Raw genomic sequence first — 26,327 nt, forward strand, 5'->3', positions numbered from 1 at the left:
TTGGTGAAGACTCTAAAAAAATTCCAGTGATTCCAACGGTAGCAAAAAAAACCCAAGAACGAAATTGTAAACCCTGACAAGGAGTTATCGCAGCAAACACTGGAGGACAAATGAGAAGAACTTTGTTTTCATTAATCAGATGATAAGTAGGGTTGTTTTTCTTAGTCATTGTACTAAGATGAAATAACCCTATCAAAAGAGAATGGAGGGAGTATTTCACAAGATCACTAATACTTGCGCCTTTCTTCCCACGGAACTATAACTTTTTTCCTCTCAAACTGTATCCATCAAGACCCACGTGCCATTTCAAGAGACAGAAACAGAACCTAACTTGCCATTTCAAGTGGATCCACATCATGTAATGAAAGATTATATATGGCTTCCCGAGCCTTCTCCAACAGAAGCAGCCATCCTTATCATCACATATTACATTATCTTCACTCAAAATTTCAATTTAGATGTCAAAAGGCTTTTCAATAAAAGTGATGTCAAATCGCTTGGACAAGGCTTGCAAGCCATGCCATCTATCTATGCTTCAGTGGTAAAAGCAAGGTTGGGAACACGTCCACTCCGAATGGCATGAGATCGAGGGTATAGCCTGCAAAGCTCCTAGGCTGTTTGGATGCAAATATTACAAGGATGTGAATTAAACGGTGGAGAATGGTTTCCATAGGAAAGAAAATGGTCGCCTTGTGATAAAATAGCATTTATACTAATATAGGCCAATTTCCAACCCTGTGTGTGTAATGTCAGCTCAAGCTTTTGACTTGATTAATCTACAGGATGATAGATTTATACAAATAAGATATTGCACATAGGATCTTTCGATCGGCATATTCGAGGTGAGCTCGATCGAGCTGGCAGATCTTATTAGCTCTCTTATATCTTGCTTGGCTTAAGGCTTAAGAGATGTTGCCTTTATGAACCAACCGTACATCTAAATACCCTGCTATCGTGGGCACCTCGTGCACATAGTTGTCCTAAACATTTTAATACGGAAAGAAGCTATGCCCTAAAGAATCTAATCAGCAAAATACCTCCTAATTAAACATCTCTGCTAGCATCTATGAATGATGAATCTTTACGTATTCGCAAGATGCGATGCACATGTCAACTGCACCATGATCATCAGTTGCAAAGCTGAGTCCTTTGTGCCACAAAGCGATCGATTAAATAAGTATCAGAAACAAATCACAGAATTAAACAAGTATACATGTATAGCAAGAACACAAGACAGAAAGGAGGACATGATCATCAGGAACGTGGTCATACACTAACCAGGAGGTGCAGAAGCTTTTAAGTTTAATTTATCACTGTGTTGCAAAAAGGTTTTGGAATAAACTGTTCATAACAACTTATTATGTACGTACTGCTGCATTAGTTGAATTCCATATGCCAAAATCAGGTGTTCTCTTCTCAGGGTTAAGAACCATTGATGCAGCTTGTTGCATTGAGCTGCTGCTCACCCTTGATTATATTAGAGCCGACCAGCAGAAAGCTAAACTTGGTACCACTATCAGTGCAATCTCAATACACAGCAGCTGGTACCTGGCAGGGGTCGGTGGTACTTTTAAAGCTAGCGAACCCCAATTGTCTGATTTAATTTTAATGTAAAGCACATTCTGAAATTCCTCCAGGTTTCGTTTTTTTCATACGTTTCACGAATTTCATTCCTAAGTTCAAAATAATAATCCTCAATTTCATTTGATCTAATTGAATAAGGGTGGTCATATCTGCGAAAGATATTTATTGAAGTTGCTAACCCCATATCTGCTTTTGATAAGTGCACCATTTTGCCCATACTTGTCCCCTAAGTATCTCTGGACCTCTTTCAAACAAATCAGATGCTATCAAGTAAAGATTGAAACATGATGCATCATCTGTTTTCCTTTAGGTGTTAAAAAACCGCACGCAGCAGTCAATTTTAGGTGCCATCCTAGTCAGCTTATCATCTAATGATGATCATGAAATCTACACAGTCCATTAGAGATTCACAAATTAAAGTCGGCAGAGGCACGCAGCTAGCTGGACAGCGATGTAGATGTCTCGGTCGACCTTCTACTCACAGTTGCAGGTAAGGACATGGAGGATGATGCCATTCTTGCTTATACTCACTAATCATAAAAGCGCACTAATACTTGCTTTGGATAGATATCAACTGATCGATCACTTTGTTTTCTATATCTATCAAAAGATCGACAATAGTAGTGCAATCTTGCTCATTTGGCAAAAGAGATGATGCAATTCGGCAGCGAAAGTCCTCGTCTCCTGCCGATGTCACCACCATAATTTTCTTATATATTTTTCAACACTCGTGTTCCTGAAGATCGAGTAAACTAATAATCTTAGTTACTTTTGCAAGATCTTACACATAGTTCTGGACTGTTTGCTCCACTTGTGACGAAATTCCTAGAAATTTCTTCAGTCATCGCCATGCATGAACATAGAACAGTGAGAACACTTTAGAAGCCTATCGATCTTATCTCTTAAAATGAAACAAAAAGCAATAGGTCGTTGAAAAAAATGTGAAACGTTGACAAATGGATCTCTGCAGAAAACTATTGCAAAGTGGAAGCATAAAGTAAAGCGATAGATCGGAGAGGCTTCTACTGCAATTTTGATTAATTAAATGAAAGAAAAGAGCTGAACATAAGAATATTTTACTAACTAAATGTGTCTCGTGTAATTTATCACATATATAATTCCAATAATAATGCATGTTCTAATTAATGCTTGTTATGCCATTTTTATCCATATAGCGTAATTCCAAATACACCCGTGTGCCTCCATCCTCCCTGCCCCTCTTGCCGCACACCCTCCTCTTACATCTATCCACCCTCCCTGGTGACCACATGTCTCTTGTGATACTTGACCGGCAGTCCATGTATACTTCCCTCGATTACAACCTCCAAAATCCACCTCCCACCAACTAGCACAATGAAATAAGAGTTCTCCTAGTTCCCACATGCCATATGCTCCTATCCGAAGGAAGTTTGGGGATATTGACAAAGTATATATAGTAGAATTAGCCAAATTAGAATTCCACCAAGACCAGGATAAGAATCAAAATATCGTATTCTTTTAGACGCGGAAATCCAGATTATAAAAAGGGATATACTACTAAAAAATAATTATCTACCAAGAAAGAATATCCTCCCAAAATCGAGAAAGATTTCCTATATCCCTTTCCGGGTGCCTGCATCTAGGCTAGGGAAGCATGCAACCATGAAACCATGTCGAACAAGAGACCCCCTCCCATGAGGCCATGACTATCAGCGGATCAAGAGTATGTCAAGCATAGAACAAAGTGAGGCAAAAGCGATAGTAGCACATCCCAAGCTCCCACCGAGTAGTTCTAGGCTAGAAACGTCCATATGTTAGTATTTGTGAGATAGTATAATTGAGACAGATCCACACAGATTGAAGGGCTATTTATCTCTAGGGGTCTTACTAACATGTATGAATCCTTAATTTGTCCCGCATACCGCTTATTTACGATAGTCAGTAGTTAGTTATAGGTTATCTTATCTATGTCTTCCCTCTTGCGAGAGTATTGTCAGTTATTAACCAGCGACAGGATTAGATATCCCTGCTTTGCTTTGAGGGCTCAAATTTTGTACAGTACAACATTTTAAAGAAAATTTAACATTTCTATGATTAATCGAAATAAATAATGGTATTAAGTGGTGTATCCTTGTGTAGTGGATGTATTAATTGACCAGATAATATGTATGAATGTAGCATTTGTTACAAAATATAACTATATCATCTTTAGTTATTATAACTATTACATGCTACATGTGCACATCTTTTTTGGTACGGAGCCTTGCAATTTCGACTTATCTAGTACTTTTTTTTCGTCCGAGGGCTATTTAGATTTTATTAGAGAAATTTATAAATTACATAAGCATACCCAATAACCACAACTGGTAGCTACTATTGTATATAACAGCAATAAAACTAAATCTGGCCTTTGCCCAGAGCACCTTGGAAAATTGACCAGACAAAAATGATAAACCAAATTAAAATATTCCAAGAAGCAGTTGTCCCCACAAAAAGGCAGCGTAGTACATTGCACTTGTGTGCAAAGGCAAAGCTAGACTAAAGTGCCCTTTGGGCCTTAGCATATGAATGCCACTCGTTTCCACACATTTTCCCTGTGGCTGAGTGGACAAAACCTTGAATGACGGCAAATTCACAGGGTCATTCAGGAAACTGCTGCTGATGCTGAGCCAGCGGCTACAGATTAGTGCTGAGGAGAAAATTAAAATAAGAATTGAGGAGAAGATAACCCTGATCTACAAATAATGGCTTTTCTGACTACGTGGTCTAGTCCAATTCCAACGACAAAAAGGTGCACAATTGAGCCTTTGGTTAGTACGTAGGTGCTTCCTGTCTTGCTATTAAGTCTAAAAAAGCAGAAGCTAGGATGTGCAGCCGGGTCAAAGTTTTCTTCAGTAATCACATCCTGGAATGCTCCTGGTAATTGAAAACTAACTAACCACCAAGCACCAACATAAGCACGTAAGCTCTGTATATGCACATGTGCCTGCCACTAACCAGGGTGAACGACCCTCTGGTCATAAAAAAAGGAAGGTCCTACTAACCCACCACAATTTTTGTAGCGCCAGCCGCCCGGTCGAAATTCCGACCCAACAATATCACAATGCATAATGGTACAAATGATATTCCCTGCTACGGACATTGAAATAATTTTTATCAGAATCCTTCAAGAATCCAACTGATCTAATGACTCCGACGCAATCGAGTTGTATTTGTACTTTGAGAAGAGTGGGTAAAGAACAATGCATGAATCCTGAATCCATGTGCTTTTGCCAACATAAAGCTCTGATGTTACGAATTTGATGAACCAACTGGTCCATGAATGTGAGCGCGCGTGTGTAGGCAGTTAGGACAAAACAGGGCGTTATTCTAAAGACCGGGAAGGGGCTCAAAGAGTAAAGGGAACCGATAGCATCAGCTGATCAGTGAGCTTAGAGTGTAGCCGCAGATGCGGAGCACATCTGCACCGTGAGTATACAATAATCCAGGCAAAGCAGGCTAAGGAACCGAGCTGCCTGGCTAGGTATAGCAGAGGAACATGTAGCCAGCACACTTTCATGTCGATGTGCTGGTGATGCAAAGGGCTTAGTCGGCGCAACTTTCATGGTTAAAAAGTGGACAAGAAGTTGGGACCAGGGGAAAAATGAAAAAAAGAAAGGAAATTGGAGAACAAACTAGAGTGCTCCCGCAGAGGAGGAATATCAGTTTGGGTGTCGTCATTTTTTTTTTATGGAAACGGCAGGGGAGGCCCCTACCCGTATTATATATATATATATATATATATATATATATATATATGTATATGTATGAAAAGGATATGTACATTTTGTAAGGCTTCAAGCCTCGAAGGAAAAGAGAGGAATTCTATAGTAGACTACTCAACCAATTGTTTATCTTCTCCTTGATCGCTGGCTTTACCCTAAGGGTGACCATCCTAAGATCCTCCATGAAGCTAGTTCTCCATCTAGCAAAAGATAAAACCCCACTATTGAAAATAATACTATTACGATGGCACCAAATCGACCAGGCAGCCACCATCACAATTTCTCTGAAAATGACTAAACCAAAAAGCTCTCTAGTTTGAACCACCATATTCAGAGTTTGAAGATTTAGGTCCCAGTTGATGCCCAAGTAAATCCAGCAAGCTTGACTGAAACGGCATGAGAAGAACAAATGAGGCTATTAGCAAGCTTAGCTTAGTGGAGATTCCTCTGAAATCAAAACGCTTTACATGGTCAAATAAACAACAAGTGCCTCTGTTAGAAAGGTTAGACTGGTTTTTCACATCTAACTCTTGGGTTCTTAACCATCCAAACACTTTGGCCTACCCCTTGGTGATGGAAACTTTAGATCACTCCCCTTGTGTAATTAGTATCGCTTCTACTATTCCGAAGAGCAAGCTCTTTAGATTCGAGAACTATTGGCTTGAACATGATCAGTTCATGAATATAGTTTCACATGGCTGGTCGGTCCCCATACAGGCAACTGATAGAGCAAAAATTATTACTCAGAAGTTCAAGAATCTCAGAAGAGTGCTACGGGCTTGGCAGTCTCAACTCTCAAATCTAAAGTCCCTGCTATCCAATGTGAAGTTGTCACTCTCATTCATGGAACTAATTGAGGAATATAGAGATTTGTCTCTTATGGAGTGGAATTTCAAGGTCCTGTTACAGGAACAGTTGCAAACATTACTCAAGCAGCAAAATATCTATTGGAAACAACGAGGATCAATCAAATGGATCAAGTTTGGTGATGAGTCAACGAAATTCTTTCATGCAAATGCTACCATCAAGCATGGTAAAAGCTATATTCGATCACTAGCAGACTTAACAGGGACACCAAAATATAATCATTTGGAAAAAGAAGCAATTCTCTGGGATGCATACAAGGAACGTTTGGGTACTTCTGAATACAATGCTATGGTCTTTGATCTACAGCTTCTTTTGCACCAAGGGGAAGATCTGTCTTGCCTGGAGGAACCTTTTTCTCATGCAGAGATTGATTCTGTTATCAACCTTATGCCGAATGATAAGGCGCCAGGTCCAGATGGTTTTAATACAAACTTCATAAAGAGGTGCTGGTCGATCATCAAGCAGGATTTCTATGATCTTTGTGATGCTTTCTACTCTGGCACAGTGTCCCTACGGAGTATAAATGGATCTCTGATAACTTTGATACCTAAAGTGGAAGGGGCAGCTCATGTATCGGACTATAGACCTATATACCTTTTGAACACCTCTATGAAGCTTCTGACCAAGTTGTTGGCTAATAGATTGCAATCTGTGATCACATCTAGTGTGCATGTGAACCAGTATGGTTTCATCAGGACTAGAACGATACAAGACTGTCTTGCGTGGGCATTTGAATACCTTCACTTATGCCATAAATCAAGAAAGGAGATAGTCATCCTCAAGCTTGATTTTGAAAAAGCATTTGATAAGATCGAGCACCAGGCCATGTTAGCAATCATGAAGCATAAAGGTTTTGGAGATAGATGGATTCATTGGATGGAACAAATCTTTGCCTCTGGTACTTCATCAGTTCTTTTGAATGGTGTCCCTGGGAAAAGGTTTGAATGCAAAAGAGGAGTCCGGCAAGGAGACCCCCTTTCACCCCTTCTTTTTGTCCTAGGGGCTGACTTACTACAAACTATTGTAAATTGCTCCAAAGATCAAGGCCACCTCACATTACCAATACCTCTGACATACAGCTCGGATTTCCCTATTTTGCAATATGCTGATGATACCCTAATAATCATGGAGGGATGTCCTAATCAACTGTTACATTTGAAGCAGCTACTTCACAATTTTGCTCTGTCCACTGGACTAAAGGTCAACTTCTGTAAATCAATGATGGTACCCATTAATATCACAGATGAAAGATTGCAATTTCTATCACAGACTTTTGGATGTGCTATTGGTACTCTCCCATTTACCTATTTAGGACTTCCACTTGGCCTTACCAAGCCAAAAATTGAGGATTTCTTGCCTATGGTCACAAGATGTGAACGGAGATTGGTATCCACATCAACATTTCTGTCAGACACAGGGAGGCTTCAACTGACAAACTCAATTTTCACAGCCATGCCTATGTTTCATATGTGCACTTTCCAGCTACCCAAGACAGTATATAAACAAGTGGACAAATATAGAAAATGTTGCCTCTGGAGAAAGTCTGATGTAAATAATAGGCAACCTCCAAAGGCTGCCTGGGACCTTGTTTGTCTCCCAAAGAAAGAGGGTGGCCTTGGGGTGTTAAATCTTAGGACCCAGAATGAAGCCCTTCTTCTTAAGTACCTTCACAAGTTCCTGAATAAATCAGATATACCATGGGTACACCTAATTTGGGAGAAATATTATGCTTCTGGCAGGTTACCAGGACAAGTCCGAAAAGGATCATTTTGGTGGAAGGATGTTGTGAAACTCTTGGACAAATTCAAAAAAGCATCTGTAACTGTGCATAGTGGTCAAACCTGTCTTCTCTGGCATGATTTGTGGAATAATAAGATCCCAGCACAAGAGTATCCCCACTTATTCTCATTCACTACAAAGGTTGATATATCTGTTAGGAAAGCTTATCAACTGCCTAACTTGCACCAACTTTTTAATTTGCCTCTATCATCTCAAGCTCTGGATCAGCTTCTTCAATTAGGAACAGATCTGAATGGAATCCAATTTAACGAAGATCATGATTGTTGGACATATATTTGGGGCAATTCTCACTTTTCATCATCAAAAGCATATCATGTTCTGTCTAGCCATCGTCATGTGCATCCGGTTTTTGGATGGCTTTGGAAGTCTCGCTGTCAAAGTAAACATAAGTTCTTCTTCTGGCTCCTTCTTAATGACCGCCTAAGTACCCGAAATGTGCTCCGAAGAAAACACATGGTTCTGCCCTCCTATTCTTGTATCTTGTGTTCACAGGATAGTGAGGAAACCTTGTTCCACCTTTTACTGCAATGTCCCTTTGCTCAAGAGTGCTGGATCAATATCAGTCTTTTTGCTAACCTGGATGAGGAGCCTTACACAATTCTTACAAGCTTCAAAGCTCAGTTACAAGTCCCTTTTTTTATGGAAATCATTGTGCTCATGAGTTGGTGTATTTGGATGGCAAGAAATGATTGGATTTTCAGGAGTATCACTCCCTCCATCCAGGATGCAATGAGGAGGTTTCGGATTGTTTTTACTCAAGTTGTTCTACGAGTAAAAGAGGCTTGGAAACAACCCATGTTTGAATGGCTAGAGCACTCATTGTAATTTTGCTGATTTTCTTTCTCTCCTTCTTTGTTTCCTGATTTGTATATGTACTTTTCTTGCTTTCTTTAATATATATATATCAAGCAGGGGATAATCATCCCCTCCTGTTTCATAAAAAAAAACAGTTATATGAATCCATATGCATGTGCTTCCTCCTGAGGAGAGTTCTTGTGTTGAGCCGATCTCTAAGCAACAACCAGAAGAAGAATTTGTGCTTTGGCAGAGCTCTAGATTTCCACATCCATTTGAAGAGGGGGGAAGCAGGTAAGGTACCAGATAGGTATTTGTATGCTTGTTTCCAAGTGAATAAAGTGGAGTTCCATATATATGTCCACTCATCTTTGGAGATCTCATCTTCCAGAAGAGGGAGGAGAAGACCTTGAAGTTCATCCAATTGATCCATTGCTAGTTGAGATAGAGGCAGTTAGAAATTCTATCCTGCATCATTGTTGCAGAATTTTAACACTGAAATATTTTTCTTCTTGGTATAAGAAAATAACTATGGAAATCTCCATTTGAGTACCCCGTGATCCCACAGATCGCTCCAAAATAGGATAGTGTCACCCTTAATAGCCTTGCAGCTTGCAATCATAAAGAAATCCTGTGATAATGACATAATATCTCTCCACCAGAAAGAACCAACATGTTTCCTAGCATTAGGAGGTGTACCATTTCTATAAAGGCACTACCAGGTGAGATGCACCCATGGTAAGTCAGCCTTATTGTAGAATTTATGCAGAAATTTCAGCAATAGAGCTGAATTTTGGGTTCTAAGATTGATTATACCAAGGCTCCCCTCTTCCTTGCTTCTACAGGCATACTTCCAGGAAACTAGGCATCCTCCTTTTTTTTTGTCAAATATCCACCATTCCAGAGACAATGTTTCCTATATTTGTCAATTTGATCAAGAATCTCAATTGCAATCTTGAGTGAGCAGAGGTAGAAAGTTGGCATTAAGGAATAAACTGAGTTTACATGAACAAGTCTACCAGCATAAGAAAACATTTTGGATATCCCCATAAGGTGTTTCTCCATTCCTGAGGATGGGCATGAACTCAGACACTGATGGTCTTGTGAGACCAAGAGGCAAGCCTAGATTAGGTGAAGGGCATACTGCCCACCTGATAGTCAAAAGTGTTTGCAAGATCAATTATTTTACTATCATCAACATTAATTGGCAGATTTGTCATAATTGACTATGAGTCTAGTCAAAGAAGCAAAATATCAAGAATTGCTTTCAGCTCTGTCAATTGATTGCCATCGGCTAGCAGAATTAGTAATGTATCATCAGCATATTGTACCACAAGGTAATCACCACCAAAATCAGGCCCAAGACGGTGATCAAGAATATGTCTCTGAGCTGCATCATTGATGACTGACTGAAGGAGATCAGCTGCCAAAACAAAATTTAAAGGTGAAAGGGGATCACCTTTTCTAACACCACGCTTGCATTTAAATGGTTTTCTAGGTACTCCATTGAGTAGTACTGAAGAAGAGCCTGAGTTTAGAATACATCTCATCCACTCCACCCATTTGTTTGAGAAACCTTTATGATGAACGACCTGCAGAATCACTTCATGTTCCACTTTGTCAAAGGCTTTTTCAAAGTCAAGCTTTAGAATAACAATTTCCCTCTTTGATTTATGACAGATGTGTAGGAACTGAAATGCACATGCAAGCAATCCTGTATAGTTCTACCCTTAATAAAGCCATACTTTTTGATGTATCACTTTCAAAATGATTTTTTGTAACATATTTGCTAGAAGTTTGGTGAGGAACTTGATGGAGCAATTAAGGAGGGAAATTGGCATGTAATCATTAACGGTCATTGGACTATCCTTTTTAGGAATGAGAGCAATGAGAGAATTTTTTATGCTAGTAATGTCCAAATTTCCAGATTCAAAGTCCCTATAGAGCCTTAGAAAATCATCTTTGATGATGTTCCAGCATTTTTTATGAAGAACTTATTGAAACCGTCAGGTCCAGGGGCATGATGACCAGGCATCTCCTTGAGGACTGATGCTATTTCCTCCATGGTAATGGAATGTCCAGATCATCCATAAGCACATGTTGTAACAATGAGTTGAGGTCATATTGGATACTAAGTACCCAACCTATCTTTGAAGGCTGTCCACAGTGCACCAGCCTTTTGATCATGGTCAACCATACAAGTGCCATCCTGAAGAATTATACTGGGGATGTGATTTCTTCTCTAAGAGTGAGTGGCCATAGCCTGAAAAACTCATGTATTCTCATCACCAAACTTTACACATCTAGCAGTATTCCTTTGTTTCCAATATATCCTTTTGGCCTCCAAAAGCTTGCACAGATGATTTTTGACTAACAATCTGAAGGACCTTTCAGCATAGGACAAGAACCTCTGCTCCTCAAGTCCATCCAACATGGCAAGGACAAAGTTACAGTTGTTTATAAGCTTGCCTAATTTGGAAAGTTCTCTGCTCCATTCTTTTGAGTCCATTTCTAACTTGCTTGAATTTACCATTCAGAGTCTTTGCAGCATTAACATGATATGTTGAGGTATTCCAGTGCAAATCCACAATATCATAGAAACCACTAAAGTCCATCCAGTAATTCTCAAACTTGAAAAGATTAGATTTTGGGATGGAGGTGCCAATCTTTATAACAAAAGGGCAATGATCTGAGATTGGTTTACCAAGAGTTTGCAATGTGGTATTGGGATATGATAAAGTCCAGGAGCATGAAGTGAAAATCCAGTCTAGTTTTTCAAGAAGGGGTCATCTTGCATGTTACTCCATGTGAGTATGTCCAACGGGTCAAGATGCTGGATCAAGTCATTAAAGAGAAGCATATTATTGATGTTTGCACCTGGTTTGTTCCTATTCTGTGGTGATCTTATTAGGTTAAAATCTCCAGGTAGGATCCAATCATCAAAGGATGATGTATCAATATTATATACCTAGTTTATGAAGGCACCTTTTTCAGTAGCATGAGAGGGCCCGTAAATGTCTGTAAGATGCAAAACCTTCCCTGAAAAATTACAGACGAACTTCATGGTTACTGAGAAAGAGTTCTTCTTGACAAGAGTACAAGAGAAAGAACTCGAATTCCATATGACCACAAGTCCACCAGAGGCCCCAATAGATGGAAAGAACTCAAAAAGATTTAGGTGCCTGGGGCAAAATTTTCGGATATAAGATGCATCAAAGACATCTCTCTTGGTTTCCTGAAGGCATACAATCAAGGCAGCACTTTCAGAAATCTTATCACGTTTAGCCTGGGAATTGATCCCCCTAACATTCCAGACCAAGATAATAATTGCACGTTTGCTATTCATTGATCACCAAAGGCAGAGAGGAACAATAGTTCAGATCACAAAACAGAGCAAAATCATTGACAGGGAGAACAGGGACATTATAGAGAAGCATAGTGTAGAATTCAAACCAACTTGATTAAAATGCATCAAAGGGCAATATACTAAGACTATTCTTGAATAAAGTTTTAACCCAACTACTGACCGGATGGTAAAGGGGACCATTAGGCAAAAGATGCACAGCACCACACTACCCGCACACGTCATCGCCGCCGCATCCTAGATCCCGCAGCTGCGCCCACCATCGCCGCCACATCCCAAATCTTGGGCAGAGAGGAGCTCAGCTTGGGCCGCCGCTACCCCTCGAGCGCCACTGCCGCAGACCCGTCGGGTGCGGCTGCCACGGGTCCCTGCACCGCTGCCTAGAGTGGCTCCCCGCCGTGGTTCCGCGCACGCTGGAGCAAAGCTGCGCCGCGCCACATGCCGTTGCTGTCAAAGCCTCATCGGGTCCCCGCCGAGATAGATCTGGAGCTGCTGCCGCCGCCACCGCTGCACAAGTTGCCCTGCTGCCCTTCACCCCGTGGCCGCCATTCACCCCGCCACCACTGCCGCCGCAAGCGAGGGTCTGTGGGTGTGGGTGAGGAGCGAGCGGAGGGGCGAGGGGAGGGGAGGCAGAGGGAGGTGGAGGGGCAAGCGAAGGGGAGGTGGAGGGAAGGGGAAAGAAGATAGAGAGGAGAGGGGGAGTCAGCATCCGGGTGAGGCGGAGAGAGATGAGAGAGAGGCAGAGGGGAGGTGGAGAGGTCACGGACGCAAGGGAGCTGCACTTAACTATTTTGGATTATTTTTTAACTCCTCTTGTACCTCCGCCAGATGGTGTTAAAAACTGGCTGTGATAGTATCACCGACGGTTTTTAACACCACCTGACGGTGATACGCCGTTTTTTAAGTAAAACTGATGAAAAAAACTCTATTCTGGTTACCAACCGCCGGTTTGATTTAAACTGGCTGTGATAGCCCGCAGTAATAGGGTGTTCTATAGTAGTGGTTATCGATTTTATTTGAACGTCATAATTTAAATATATAGTAGTGTCCTTCTATTTTCTAATAAAATATTGTCTGCCCATGACACGTAAAATAACCACAACTTTACATATAAATTTCTGGGATGTTGCTCGAAAACTCTTATAACCGTTCCGGCATTCTCTTTCGGCCGGTGGGCTTCGGCATAAAAAAAAATAACATTGAAGATTCCCTCAGGAATTGAAGTCACCAACAGAACCTCCTGCAAATGATAGCTCCGACCTCGGCATCCCAGGCGGGTGCTTTCACACACGTCCCAGTCGGTGAACTTGTTCCGCACGGGCATCCGCCATTTTCCTTGCTCCAAAGGGCTACCCACATATAAGCACGGCAACGGAACGGAGGCGGCAGAGGCAACCCAGTTAAGCAACCCAACACAATCCCCAGTGCAAAGCCTCCAACTCCAACAAGCTCAGCTCCCATACCGGCAACGCCCTCACCCACGTAAAGAAAAGAATTATCGCCCAATTAGCTTAACCCAAAGCCCTCACCAACCTGCCAACCTAGCTGAATTTCCAGAAGCCTTCCTCTGGCACTTTGCGCATCTATAAATACCAGGCATCCTCCTACCGTCCTCCCTCCCCCTTCCCTCCTCTGCTCACTCGATCACACCTAGCTTCCTTCATCTCACAACAATGGCATTCACATTGTTGTCGAGATCGCCAAGGCTTGTGATCTGCGCCCTCCTCTGCATCTTTCTCTTCTCAGGTACTGTGCACATTCTTCTGTGTTGTTTTGGCATCCTGATGCTGCGACTCCGAAACGGTGGCCGCGAAGCAAAAACAGCTAGCATTGTCTGCCTAGTGCCTGCAATGCATATAGGTTATATAAATAATATATATGCATATATACGCAGAGAAGATAGGCTTAATTTGTTATGTATGTTCGATTGGAATGCGTGCAGAGGTCGGCGTGCCGCGGCGGGCGTCGGCGCTGGGCATCAACTACGGGCAGGTGGGGAACAACCTGCCGTCTCCGCCGCACGTGGTGCAGCTTCTCACATCGCTGCGCATCGGCAAGGTCCGCATCTACGACGTGAACCCGCAGGTGCTGTCGGCGTTCGCGGGCACGGGGATCGAGCTCATCGTCACCGTCCCCGACGACCTGGTCCCGGGCATGGCCGCGAGCGCGTCCCAGGCGCTGCAGTGGGTGACCGCGGGCGTGCGGCCCTACTTCCCGGCGACGCGCGTGACGGGCATCGCCGTGGGCAACGAGGTGTTCACGGGCGACGACGAGCAGCTCAAGGCCAGCCTCGTGCCCGCCATGCGCAACCTGCACGCGGCGCTGGCGCAGCTGGGCATGGACACGTACGTGCGCGTGTCCACGGCCAACTCCCTCGCCGTGCTCGCCACCTCGTACCCGCCGTCGCAGGGGGTCTTCACGCAGGACGCCGCCCCCTACATGGCCCAGCTGCTGCGCTTCCTCGCCGACACCAGCACCCCCTTCTGGATTAATGCTTACCCCTACTTTGCCTACAAGGATGACCCGACAAAGTACGCGCACTTCTTCTCTTCCTTCCATCTGCTTTCCCCTTTCTCTTCTGGATAAGTTCACTTCAACTCGATCAATGCAAATTTGACCTCACTTCCATCATTTGAAATACATTATTTCTGCGAGCTAGAAACATTTCATTCGCCACGCACATACTGACATGGCAATGCATGCAGGGTGTCCCTGGACTACGCGCTGTCGAACCCGTACCACGTCGGCGCGGTGGACCCCTACACGCACCTGCAGTACACGAGCATGCTGTACGCGCAGGTGGATGCGGTGACCTTCGCGGCGGCGCGGCTGGGCTACGGCAACGTCCCCGTGCACGTGTCGGAGACGGGTTGGCCGTCCAAGGGCGACGCCAACGAGGCCGGCGCCACCGTGGAGAACGCCCGCCAGTACAACCGCAACCTGCTTATGAGGCAGGTCAGCGGCGAGGGGACGCCGCTGCGACCCAAGCTCCGCCTCGAGGTCTACCTCTTCGCGCTCTTCAACGAGGACATGAAGCCCGGGCCCACGTCGGAGAGGAATTACGGGTTGTACCAGCCGGACATGAGCATGGTCTACAACGTCGGCCTCAACCAGCTGTCGACCACGTCGGCGGCGTCGCTCTCCCTCGCCACGTCGCCGGCCACCAGGACCGTGAGTACTATAACTACTTCACAAGTGCTTCCTTCTAGTAGCAGTTCTATATGTTCTGATTGCAATGCAATGAAAATCTAGAATCAAAATTCAGAATTCTAACTCCAGGTTAACAATTCTACATGAAACGACTATGAATGAATGAAAGGAGTGCTAAACGATAGCAATATTTTAGCTTGGAGCTAGCTAGCATGTTAAAATTGCAGATTGTAAAGACGATGTTATCAAAATTGCAGATTGTATATCAGATTATTAGGCGTCTTCAAGAAAGATAACAAATTATAGGATCTTAAACATAAAAGTCGACGTAAAAATAGAAATTCTGCTGACAAGACGCGCGTACGACCTTGGCATATGCATCGCGTGTTTTTGTGCATAGCACCAGTCAATGTTTGCATGAAAGCTAAGCTTTTCTCAGAAATGTGGTACAAGACAACAGGGTCAATTCCTTTTCAGCCAGATCACTCACAGTGATGTTTCCTTTAAAGATTATAACCATCCCCCCCACCGAAAGACGTCACCCAAGAGACCACATGGGTGCAATACACATGTGGAGCACCGTTGGACCAAGATGGAATTGTTTTCTGCAACATCAGAGCCCCAATACAATCCAAAGTGGTCCATCGCCAATATATGCACGGTGCATATCACTTAAAGTCCCTATCAACACAACACAAAATGAACCACTTGATCGATCCTTTTCATACGCATCCAAGATGCAACTTTGCAACCAAAGAAAGAAACAAGCTAGCCAGAGAGAGCACGCAGCCTAGAGGTAGTGTCTTAGGCAGCAGTTTATCATTGACCTTGCCGCACAGTTATTCCTTGCCCCTGTTTTCACTCAAAGTGCATGATGCATGGTATCAAAACCTACAAGGACCATCAACAGATTGCTCCATCATACAAAGAAAGGGCACAAAAGTAGCATAGCTTATAATTAAAGATACCATATCCAGTGACAGGGAAAAAATTGGCCTTTTACACATGGTCGAGTTCACACCATATCTTCTTGGAACTTAGGGGAGGAGGAATTGAAATGTTACCTAGCTTGCACGAGTCAAATTTGTAAGGCCTTATGTTCTATTAAAAATGTGATCATGGAGAAGCTAGCAAAGATTTCTAAATATTCCTTGCGCACACAAGAACAATCCCGTAGTGTGTGCTTTCCGCACGGTTTAGTATCTTGAGGGGCAAACTTTCATGATTGAGCAATCGGCGTTAGGTGTCAATGGGATTCTTCCGGCGAAAGACATGCTGTAGTGGAGCAAAATGATGGTTGATAATCAACTATATAGGAAATCACCGAAAGTAGCGATAATATTTTACCCCAACGTAGATACGAGGCATTATTCTTCATTGATAGATTTAGCCCACTGGAGTTTGATGATAGAAATGCTTCTCTGTAGATTCCAGTAATTAAAGAGAAACAATGAAATGCTTGCAGTATTTACAAAAAAAAAGATTTAGATGGAATCTCTGTAACAATATACTGTTTGTTTTTGAATAACAAGCTACATATCTAACATTGTGTCCTTTATTTTTCACGCAGGATGTTAGGAAGGACTTTGGCAGCCTGTGTCTCGTCACATCTCTGGCCATCCTGCTTATCACCCAAGCTTTGCTATTGTGATAGCAAAAGCACCCAATAGCGGCCGACTGCAAGGCCAGCAAAATGGCCTTGCTTTTGTGGACCAAAAGCCTCCAAGACCAAAGGGGAGATGCACCATTCCAAGGTATGGCCCCCTGCTGCCATGATCTTATGACCTTGCATGATACAACCTTGCATTGCCCTTGCCCAACCTCCTTTAATCTGCAGCTTTATATCGCCCCAACCATGAAGCAAGAAAGGCCTCTTTCTTGCACCTTTTCACATGCCATACCCATGGGACACCCAAAAACATATCACAAAGAAAAGGGCCTCCTATGTTGTAAGATCACACAATAGGACAACCGATCTAAACAACTTTATTTGTGGCACACTTGCATTGCAATATTGCATACAGCTACTTAACTACAAGGGCTCCTCTTTTGCCATTGCGCAGAGGAAAAGCTAGGAGGGGCGATGTGGAAGGCACTATCTTGAGGACACGGCAACAGCGTGTAAATACGAGGCGAGACACGGCACCACGGCGACGCCATTTTCGGGCGCAGCAACTTTATTCTTTGGTTTCTTACAGAGGAGAAGGAACGAGAAATCAGAAGATTTAATGTGATGAAGGGACGGCGATGGAGGGAAAGGGTGGTCTGAGTCTCTTTCAGAGGGTGGCTTTATTCTCTTTGCCTTGCCCAACTGCGGGTTAGGCCTTTGCTGATGCGAATTTATGTGTACATATCATTGATTCATTTATTTATTGGTAACTCCAAAATAGTTGATCATTCTTACCTGGGTGATCGGTGGAGATTAGGGCTATGTTGTCTGTGATGTAAATAAATGAAAACTTAAGACATGCGTTGCCCTTACAGTAATCAGTTAAAATTATAATGAAATTATTCTTTCTATGGACGAATAAAGTGTCGTTCAGATGCAAGTTTTTCTCAAGTTCAGTTATAGTTTCTTCAGGCTGAATACAAGTGGAGCACTGATCAGATTAGATGTCTAAAAACCACGTAACCTTAGCCTTGAGGAGATATACTTAAATACTCAGGTGTATAGAAGAGTGTTTTTTTAGCAAATCCGACCTACATCCACACGCTGAATATATACAGTCAAGGGTTCCAAAGAGTTCTAGACTCTAATCATTTCTCTGAGAAGCTTAAAAACCTCGGAAATGAGAAGCTTAAAAACACAAGAAAACAAAAGAAAGGAAACTCTAAAATAAAGGAAGATAATTAAAAGGAGCTCCATTCTTCTTCTTCGTTCATGCTTCAACCTTGCATTGTTTTATGCAACACCAATCCGGCCATCACATCTTTTGTCTGCTTAGAAACTTGATGTCAGACTTGTCGTGCTGGAATACCGACTTTTTTTTTATTTTGGCCCTTTTTGTGAAAAAAATCACAAATAGGTCCCTAGCGAAACCAATTTCAAAAATGGACCCTTAGCTTGGCGCCAGGATGGCTGGCGCCAAGCTATAACGTCTTGGCGCCAGCCTCCATGGCGCCAAGATCCCCGCACCGCACCTCCGACGTGGCGCCTGGTCTCTGACGTGGCGCCAAGGCTTGGCGCCAAGATCTATGGTGCCAAGGCTTGGCGCCACCGTCGTTGGTGCCAAGGCCTGGCGCCGTAGATCTTCGCGCCGAGCCTTGGCGCCAGCAACGGTGGCGCCAAGCCTTTTAACTACGGCGCCACCCTTCCGTTACGCGGTCCTTTCTTTCTTCCTCCGTTCCACGAGTTAGTCGCGCTGCCGCCGCCGTCCGCTCGCCCGCCCCCGCCCCCGCCCCCGACCGGCTCCGGCGCCCGCCGCCGCCCGCGAGGAGGCCGCCCCCGACCGGCCGGCGCCCGAGCCCGCCCCCGACCGGCCGGCCGCCGTCCCGCCCGCCCCCATCCCCAGCCGGCTCCGGCACCCTCTACCTCCCGCGAGGAGAGGAGGCCGGCCGGCGCCCGAGCCCACCCCCGCTGTTGTGCCCCTCCGGCCGGGCCCCTGCGCCAGCCCCGCCAGGAAGGCGCCCGCCCCCGGTCGGAGGCTGCCCGCGGCCTCCCCCGCCCCCGATGTTGTGCGCCCTCCCTGCCCGGCGCCTGACCTCCGAATGTGTGAAGGACTCAGGCAGAATCTAACTAGAATTTAGATTGTTAGGTAGAATTTAGATAGGTAGATAAAATTGGTAGATGAAAATAGTTAGATAGATAAATTAGAATTAGATTGTTAGGTAGAATTTAGATAGGTAGATAGAATTGGTAGATGAAATAGTTAGATACATAAATTAGAATAGTTAGGTAGGATTGTTAGATATGAAAACTAATTTATTTTGGTAACTTATTTTTATTTTTATGAATTGCAATGATAGAAGGAATAAAGAATGCTTGTGACACTATTTAACTAGATGGATGTCCAATTTTGTTTACGTAGTTAGATGTATAGTTAGTTACATAGTAAACTAGTTATTATGATATTTAGTTAAGTAGTTGCATATATTAGGTGACATAGTTAGCTAGTTTTATGATATAGTTAGCTAGGTGTATGATATAGTTAGCTAGTTGTATGATATAGTTAGTTAGTTGTATTTAGTAGTTAGTAGTCAATTGATACTATCTCATTTCATACTAGAGATCTTGTACTTAGAATGCTTCATTTATTATGGACCAAATGAATTGTGAATCGTTATATTGATGTACTAGATGGAGAACGTAGTGAGCATATATCATGGAGGCACCGTGGAAAGGGATGAATATGGATGTGTTAAGTTTGTTGCCATGCAGTGTGAGGTTGTGATATTTGATGAGAAACCCTCGTTTAGTGAGTTGCTTTCAAGGGCTCGGGAGGAGCTACATTGTCATGGAGATGATGAAATCACAGTTGAGGGCATACTTCACCTAGGTTCCCCTCTCAACATTCAAAGGAAGATGGTCTCAATTCGGTGTGCAGGCTAGTGGGAAAAATATGTGAGAACGGTTATGAATGGTCATTCCCCAAGTGTTGAAGTGTTGTTCGTCGGGTGGGAGTTGATCCAAATCCTCGTCGGTTTTCCCGACCAATGGGTCAACGGGCACACTTCGATCCTCCCGTCCCAGAACCTGTTATGGACATAGATGTTGCACCTACTATTCCCGATGCTAAATCTGCCCCCAATGAAGTAGTTGGACATGGTTTTCGGATTGTTGATGATGTGGCGGACTCTCCTAATGAGTTCCTTTTCACTCAGAATGATCTGAGTAAGTGTCTTACCAGTTTCTATTGTTGGAAGCTAACCCCATTCGTTCTATCAATTTCTTCTTGACTCATATTTGTACTTAATATCGCAGGAGATATTCCAGAAAATGTGGATGTGCCTCTAGTTGTTGCGCAAGTGCAATGTGGAGATGGATTGCGTGGCTCCAATAGTGTTGAAATTTTCAATGATGAAGATGCATACGAGATGGGAGTGGATCTTGATTCTGATGATGATCGTTCTATTGGAGAGATGACAGAGAGTGATATTGAGATGTTTAGGCATATCTTCCCTGGACGTCGTGATCCGATAGTTCACGAGTTTAGCGATCTTACTCTTTCTAATCAGGCGTTTGCAGAAGGACGTGATGATGAGCTCCTAGAAGCTCCTGAAGCTAGTCCTAGTATGGTTATTGAGGATGGAAGGGTATTTAAGGACCTTCCCACATTGAAGAGGTGGTTGCAAGCTTTTGCGGTGATACGGAAGAGACCTTACAAAGTGTTGCATTCACATGCGGAGCACCGTTACACAGTTGTGTGTGACAAGGAACAGTGCCCGGGGAGGGTTTGTGCAAGGAAGCAAAATATCACCGGGAAGTGGAAGATCACAAAAGTTGTCGGTCCACACAATTGTGCTGACCATGAGCTTACAGTGAGACATCCGCAGCTAACATCTACCCTAATTGCGAAGCGGTTGATGGGAATATTGAAGGAACAACCCAACATGAAAGTGAGAACAATTATCAGAATTATTGAGTAGATTTATGGAGGTTATGTCATAACTTATGGTAAAGCTTGGAGGGCTAAGCAGCGAGCGTGGAAGATGATATATGGGGATTGGGAGTCTGGTACGAGCAGCTGCCAGTGCTTTTTAATGCAATAAAAGCGGTGAATCTAGACATGCATTATGAGTACATCCCAAAACCAAATGCTTGGAAGGATGGGAGGCAGATATTCGGGCGTGCGTTCTGGTGCTTCCCTCAGTGTGTGGAAGCCTTTAGGCACTGTCATCCTATTTTCTCTATTGATGTTACGTTTTTGATTGGCAAATACAGGGGCACACTTCTTATAGCCATATCTTGTGACGCGAACAACATGTTGGTTCCTTTGGCATTTGTATTGGTTGAGAGGGAGAACAACGATAGTTGGGGATGGTTCTTAAGACTAGTCCGGATACATGTGGTTGGGCCTGGCTGGGAGGTTGGCGTCATATTCGACAGGCATCAGGGCATACTTCATGCTGTGTAAGAGCAGATACAGGGGTATCCACCTTTGCATCATCGTTGGTGCACTCGGCACCTTGCGAAGAATCTTCTTCGGAAGGATGGTGTGAAGGATAATTTTGATCTGTTTCAAGTTGCTGCTCGTCAGCTTGAGGACTATTACTTCCAGCGCAAATTGGAGCAGATCAGGACCGCAACAAATGCAGAAGGTAGACAATGGCTCACTGGTTTGATGAGAGATTTGGATAAGTGGACTAGATCTCACGACGCCGGTGGTTGGAGGTACGAGTTTCAGTGCTGTAACATGGCTGAGTCATTTAATAAGTTGCTATTAGGGATACGTGGTATGCCTGTGAACGCAATCGTTGAATTCACCTTCTACAGACTTGTTGCGTGGTTCAATGATAGACACGCCAAAGCAGAAGCGTTGCAGAGTGCTGGGGAGAGATGGGCTGAAAAACTAAAGAGACACCTCAGCATCGCAAATGAAAGGGCTTCCACACATGAGGTGCAATGTTTTGATCTCGGCACAGGGACTTATCAGGTCGAGCATAGGGGTGGGACAACGTCCGACGGTGAGATCTGAGAGTTGAGGATACATGTGGTAGTCCTCCGAGATTTCAAGTGCACTTGTGGTAGGCCAAGGCAGTACCACTTCGTATGTTCTTATTTGGTGGTAGCAGCTAGGCATCGCAATTTTGATATCGAGAGCATGATACCTCATGAGTTCAGTGTAGACACGCTTGTGCGGACATGGAGCCCCCGCTTCGTGCCTTTCCGGGATCCTAGAGAGTGGCCTCCATATGATGGGCCAAAATACGTTGCGGATCCAACTTACCGTTGGAACAAACGTGGAACAAGGAAGCGGACGAGGCATAACATGACTATGGATCAGGTATCTGGAAGAACGAGGCGTGGTAGAGCAACCTCATTTCTTACTGACCCAGAACAGAACGAGTGCGGCAAGTGCGGTAGATTGGGTCATAATTCACGCACTTACCGTTGGCAGATTAGTGAGGTGCGACTAGTAGCTCTTTTCGTTACTTCATATGTATTTTATTCATTCAAATAGTTATGTTTCATTGTAAAAGTACATTTTGGTTGTACATGTTTAACTTTATGTTTCATTGTTAACTAATTTTATTTGTTTTTGACTTTTTCTAGGATGGCGCACTTCCACCTACTAGACCAGGCATACGACCAGACTCACTGAGGTTGTCTCATAGCGGAAGGGCGGGTAATAATCTACAGTTGATGATCTAATTTTTTTAAGCGTCCACGTCTTGTTTCTCAAGAAACGTCTGACTATGTTTGTTTGCATGCAGGTCCTTCCGCTCCTTCGTTCTAGAGCCCATGATGGGTTTTTGGCGCTGCAGTACGATGACCGCTACACTCCGTTGCTAGAGATGGCAGGACTAGATATCATCTCCTTTCAGGTTCATCGTGGCCTCCCCAAGTTCAACTCAGCGGCTATAACTGCGTTGGTTGACAGGTACTATCTTCCTTCTATTGCCTCCGTTCATGTTCAATTTATTAGGTCCTTACATGTTGACAAGTAATATTTCTGCAAAATGTAGGTGGCGGCCTGAGACTCACAGCTTTTGACCTTCCGTTCGGAGAGATGACAGTGACCCTAGAGGACTGTCAGAAGATGCTGGGGCTGTCGATTCGTGGCCACGTAGTGACTGGGTCGTGCGTCTCAGAGGGTTGGAGAGCACGAGTGGCAGCCTTCCTTGGGCGAGAGGTCGAGGATCAGGGGACTCGCACATCTGGAGTGCTAATCTCCTGGCTGCGGGAACACTTCGAACACTGCCCCTAGGACGCGGATGCGAAGACAGTTGGACACTACTGCAGGGCGTGGATCCTGCACCTATTTTCCTGCGTTCTTTTCCCAGACGCTACAGGTGACACTGCGTCTTGGATGTGGATCCACTGCCTCACTAACTGGCAGGTGGCGGGTCAGTACAGTTGGGTGTCAGCTGTGCTGTGTTTCCTATACCAGCAGCTGTGCGAGGCGTGCCGTCGGACTTCGAGCTCCGCATCAGTTGGTGGGTGCATGTACCTATTGCAGTTATGGATGTGGGCCCATCTTCCAGTTGGTCGTCCCGAGATTATGGGTCGTCGACTGTGGTTCCCAGGGGAGCCGCCGAGACGGCAGCCGACATGGGCATATCTCTGGGATCAGGTTAAGGTTGGAGGTACGAGGTTGGAGCGCGCGTACCTTGATTACATCAACGAGATAGACGTGCTCACGGCTCATAGTGTAAGTCAATTGTTTTTTCACATTCTTTGTACTCCTTTACTATAAGAACTAATATCATGTGTGCGGCCGACGACGATCTTTACAGGATGAAGTGCCCTCTCATATGTTTCTATGCTGTCGAGTACCACCTGCCTGATCGAGTAGCACGTCAGTTTGGAATCAGGCAGATTTGGCCAACCCCTGCGACCTCGACTAGTGTGGAGTTACACAAGTAAGTATTTTCCTATTTGATTTATTTCCATTACCATTAACTTAATTTTGCCTAGTAGTAAGACCTAACGTGACGTGCAGCGTGGATCGTAAGAAGAAAATGAAGATCTCTGAGTGGCACGCATTCCACCAGGCTTACATTGAGGAATGGGAGCATTTCGAGGACAACGTGGACGAGAACGCCGAGCCGCACACAAACAGTGAGTATAGGCAATACCAGACTTGGTACCAAGGTGCGACGCGTCACAGGCTGAGGGTACAATGGACGCAAGATGACTACGCTGACATCCAATCGTCCGACGATGAAAACACGGTGTACGATCAGAGTACTCGTGCTAGAAGGCAGGTGGAGACAGGACCAATCCTGAATAGGATGGTAAGACAAACTTTTCTATGTTATATGTTAAGTTACTTAGTGATTTAATTAGTTCGATAAGGACTTAGTGACTTACTGACTTAATCATTAAGTCATGTAGTGACTTAGTGTGTAAGTAAGTTAATGACTAAGTCATGTAGTGACTTAGTGTGTAAGTAAGTTAATGACTTAATCATTTATTGCTTTAGTGACTACTAATTTCTGAAAATTTGTTGTAGGACCGTACGCTCCAAAGCTCGGTTAGAGATATTGAGCATTTCCATCCTAGAGTTACGGACCCCGAGACGCAAAGTTTTCTAGCAGTAAGACTCAAATTGTTCTTTCAAATACTTTATTAATACGTTACATTCTTTCGTTTAACTAGTTTTTTCACAACAGCGACTGTCTAGTCGGCTTCGCCGTGCGGCTACTCGTTGTGGTTGCAGGACTGCCACAACGAGAGACGTGCACGTTCCATCCCCACGGGAAGGTGACGTTGGTACGTCTAGGCAAGGCACCTCAGCGTCGGAAGCAATTGCATCCGAGGATGAGGACGACGACGACGACCAGAGGCCCGACGAGCTTAGCCCGTCTCAGCTCCACGAGGCTCCCTTGACTCAGCCCACACAGGTTGTAGGCACTAGACTACGTCGTCCACGTTCTCCTTACACTCCAGGCACCGATGCCCTTGGTCACAAGGGTAGGGGTAAGACTAGGAGGCAGTGATGGTTCTTATTGCGAACTGTGTTATATGGACTATTTGTATATATGGACTTTCATTCTGAACTATTGTGGATTTTATTATGAATGTGTCATATGCTTCTGTCATATGCTTGTATGTTTGTATTTATGTTCACTATTCATCTCGTAATTTTGTATAGATTGCATCAAAAAGTAGGGGAAATTCTGCTGAAATTTCGCTAACAAGTACCCTTTTTATTTTCAACGGAAATTTAACTAGAGTACAACTTCGAAGTGCAATACATTGCAAAATAAACATAGGTCGTCTACCACTTGCACGTCCATACTTAAAGTGCATCATTACATGACAACATAATAAAAGTCTCACAGTAGAAAATATAGTTCATAAATAAACCATAGAATTAGAAACTAATTATGACTACTGAGTGCAACGAGGCCACCTTCCCTACCTCAAGGCATCGGGATTCTCCTCAACCGCTGCTTTCGCTCGGCGTGCACGCTCAAGCTTCTTCTCCCTCTCCTCCCTGTTTGCAGCAACACGCCTCCTTTCCTCCTCTTCCTTGTGCTCCTTTTCCGCAACCTCCTCTCTGAGCCTCTTCTCGTACACCTCCTTCCTCTCTGCATTCCAGCGCATCATATACTCCAAAAACTCCTTGTCTTCAGGATTGATCTCAGTGTCGATCCACTGCTCAAAATCACATAGCGGTGGAGGGGTCTACAACAAATGCAATTGTTATAAAACAAAAAAATTATGGTCAATAATTATAAGACAGCAACAATTCCTTACCAACATGTTAATGCGGCGCTGACGAAGTGTAGGTTCAAACGCAAAGTTGGAACACATCCAATACCTCTGCCTATACGTGGCATGTTCATCGGACTTGGCTACCTTGCAAGGATCGCCGCAAAAGCACATAGGCACTGGAACACCACTAGGCAGAGGCAACGAATCGAAGGCATTTCCGATCAGCTTGGTACCATAACTACAATTTAGTTTATTTCGTTGTAAGAACCAAACGCACTTAACAATAAACCTACAATTAAGATTTTTTCATTTGATCCACAACAATGAGCATATAACATAACTACGTGCGCAAGGGTTACCTTAGTTTCTTAGCTTTTTCACGCCTCGGCATCCTACATTTGCATGAAACCCTAAGTTCAAAAATGCAACAAATATATAGCGAATCGATGTGAAAAAAAGGTACGAGGGAGAGAGGATACCTTGCTCTTCAAGATCCACGGATCAAACAAAAGTTTCCTAAGCTAGAATGTCGATTCGTAGTATAGGGCGAAGTAGGGAGAGTAAAAACCCGAGAGAGTGAAGAAGAATGAGGAGGAACTCTTGGGCAGGAAGAAGGGCCGGTTATTTATGTAAGGAGGCTTGGCGCCAGCAACGGTGGTGCCAAGCCTTGGCGTCACGTCAGAGGCCAGGCGCGCGCCAT

At 44.0% G+C, this 26,327-nt stretch overlaps 1 protein-coding gene across 1 annotated transcript; it reads left to right on the forward strand.

Moving 5' to 3' along the window:
• The first annotated feature begins 13,528 nt into the window (after positions 1-13,528).
• Positions 13,529-17,786, forward strand: LOC117851474 (glucan endo-1,3-beta-glucosidase 14). Its single transcript, XM_034733301.2, has 5 exons — positions 13,529-13,899; positions 14,096-14,684; positions 14,859-15,324; positions 16,874-17,057; positions 17,367-17,786. The coding sequence occupies exons 1-4, from the start codon at positions 13,827-13,829 to the stop codon at positions 16,952-16,954; spliced, it is 1,209 nt and encodes a 402-aa protein (XP_034589192.1). The 5' UTR covers positions 13,529-13,826; the 3' UTR covers positions 16,955-17,057; positions 17,367-17,786.
• Positions 17,787-26,327: the final 8,541 nt, after the last annotated feature.

Source organism: Setaria viridis, chromosome 4 (assembly GCF_005286985.2).
Source record: "Setaria viridis chromosome 4, Setaria_viridis_v4.0, whole genome shotgun sequence".
Classification (NCBI taxonomy): domain Eukaryota; kingdom Viridiplantae; phylum Streptophyta; class Magnoliopsida; order Poales; family Poaceae; genus Setaria; species Setaria viridis.

Excerpts from the sequence above, each read along its gene's own strand:
- LOC117851474 (XM_034733301.2), top strand. The coding sequence starts at position 13,827 with ATGGCATTCACATTGTTGTCGAGATCGCCAAGGCTTGTGATCTGCGCC. Across the intron at positions 13,900-14,095 it reads CTGCATCTTTCTCTTCTCAG|AGGTCGGCGTGCCGCGGCGG; the intron begins GTACTGTGCACA and ends GAATGCGTGCAG. Across the intron at positions 15,325-16,873 it reads CGTCGCCGGCCACCAGGACC|GATGTTAGGAAGGACTTTGG; the intron begins GTGAGTACTATA and ends TTTTTCACGCAG.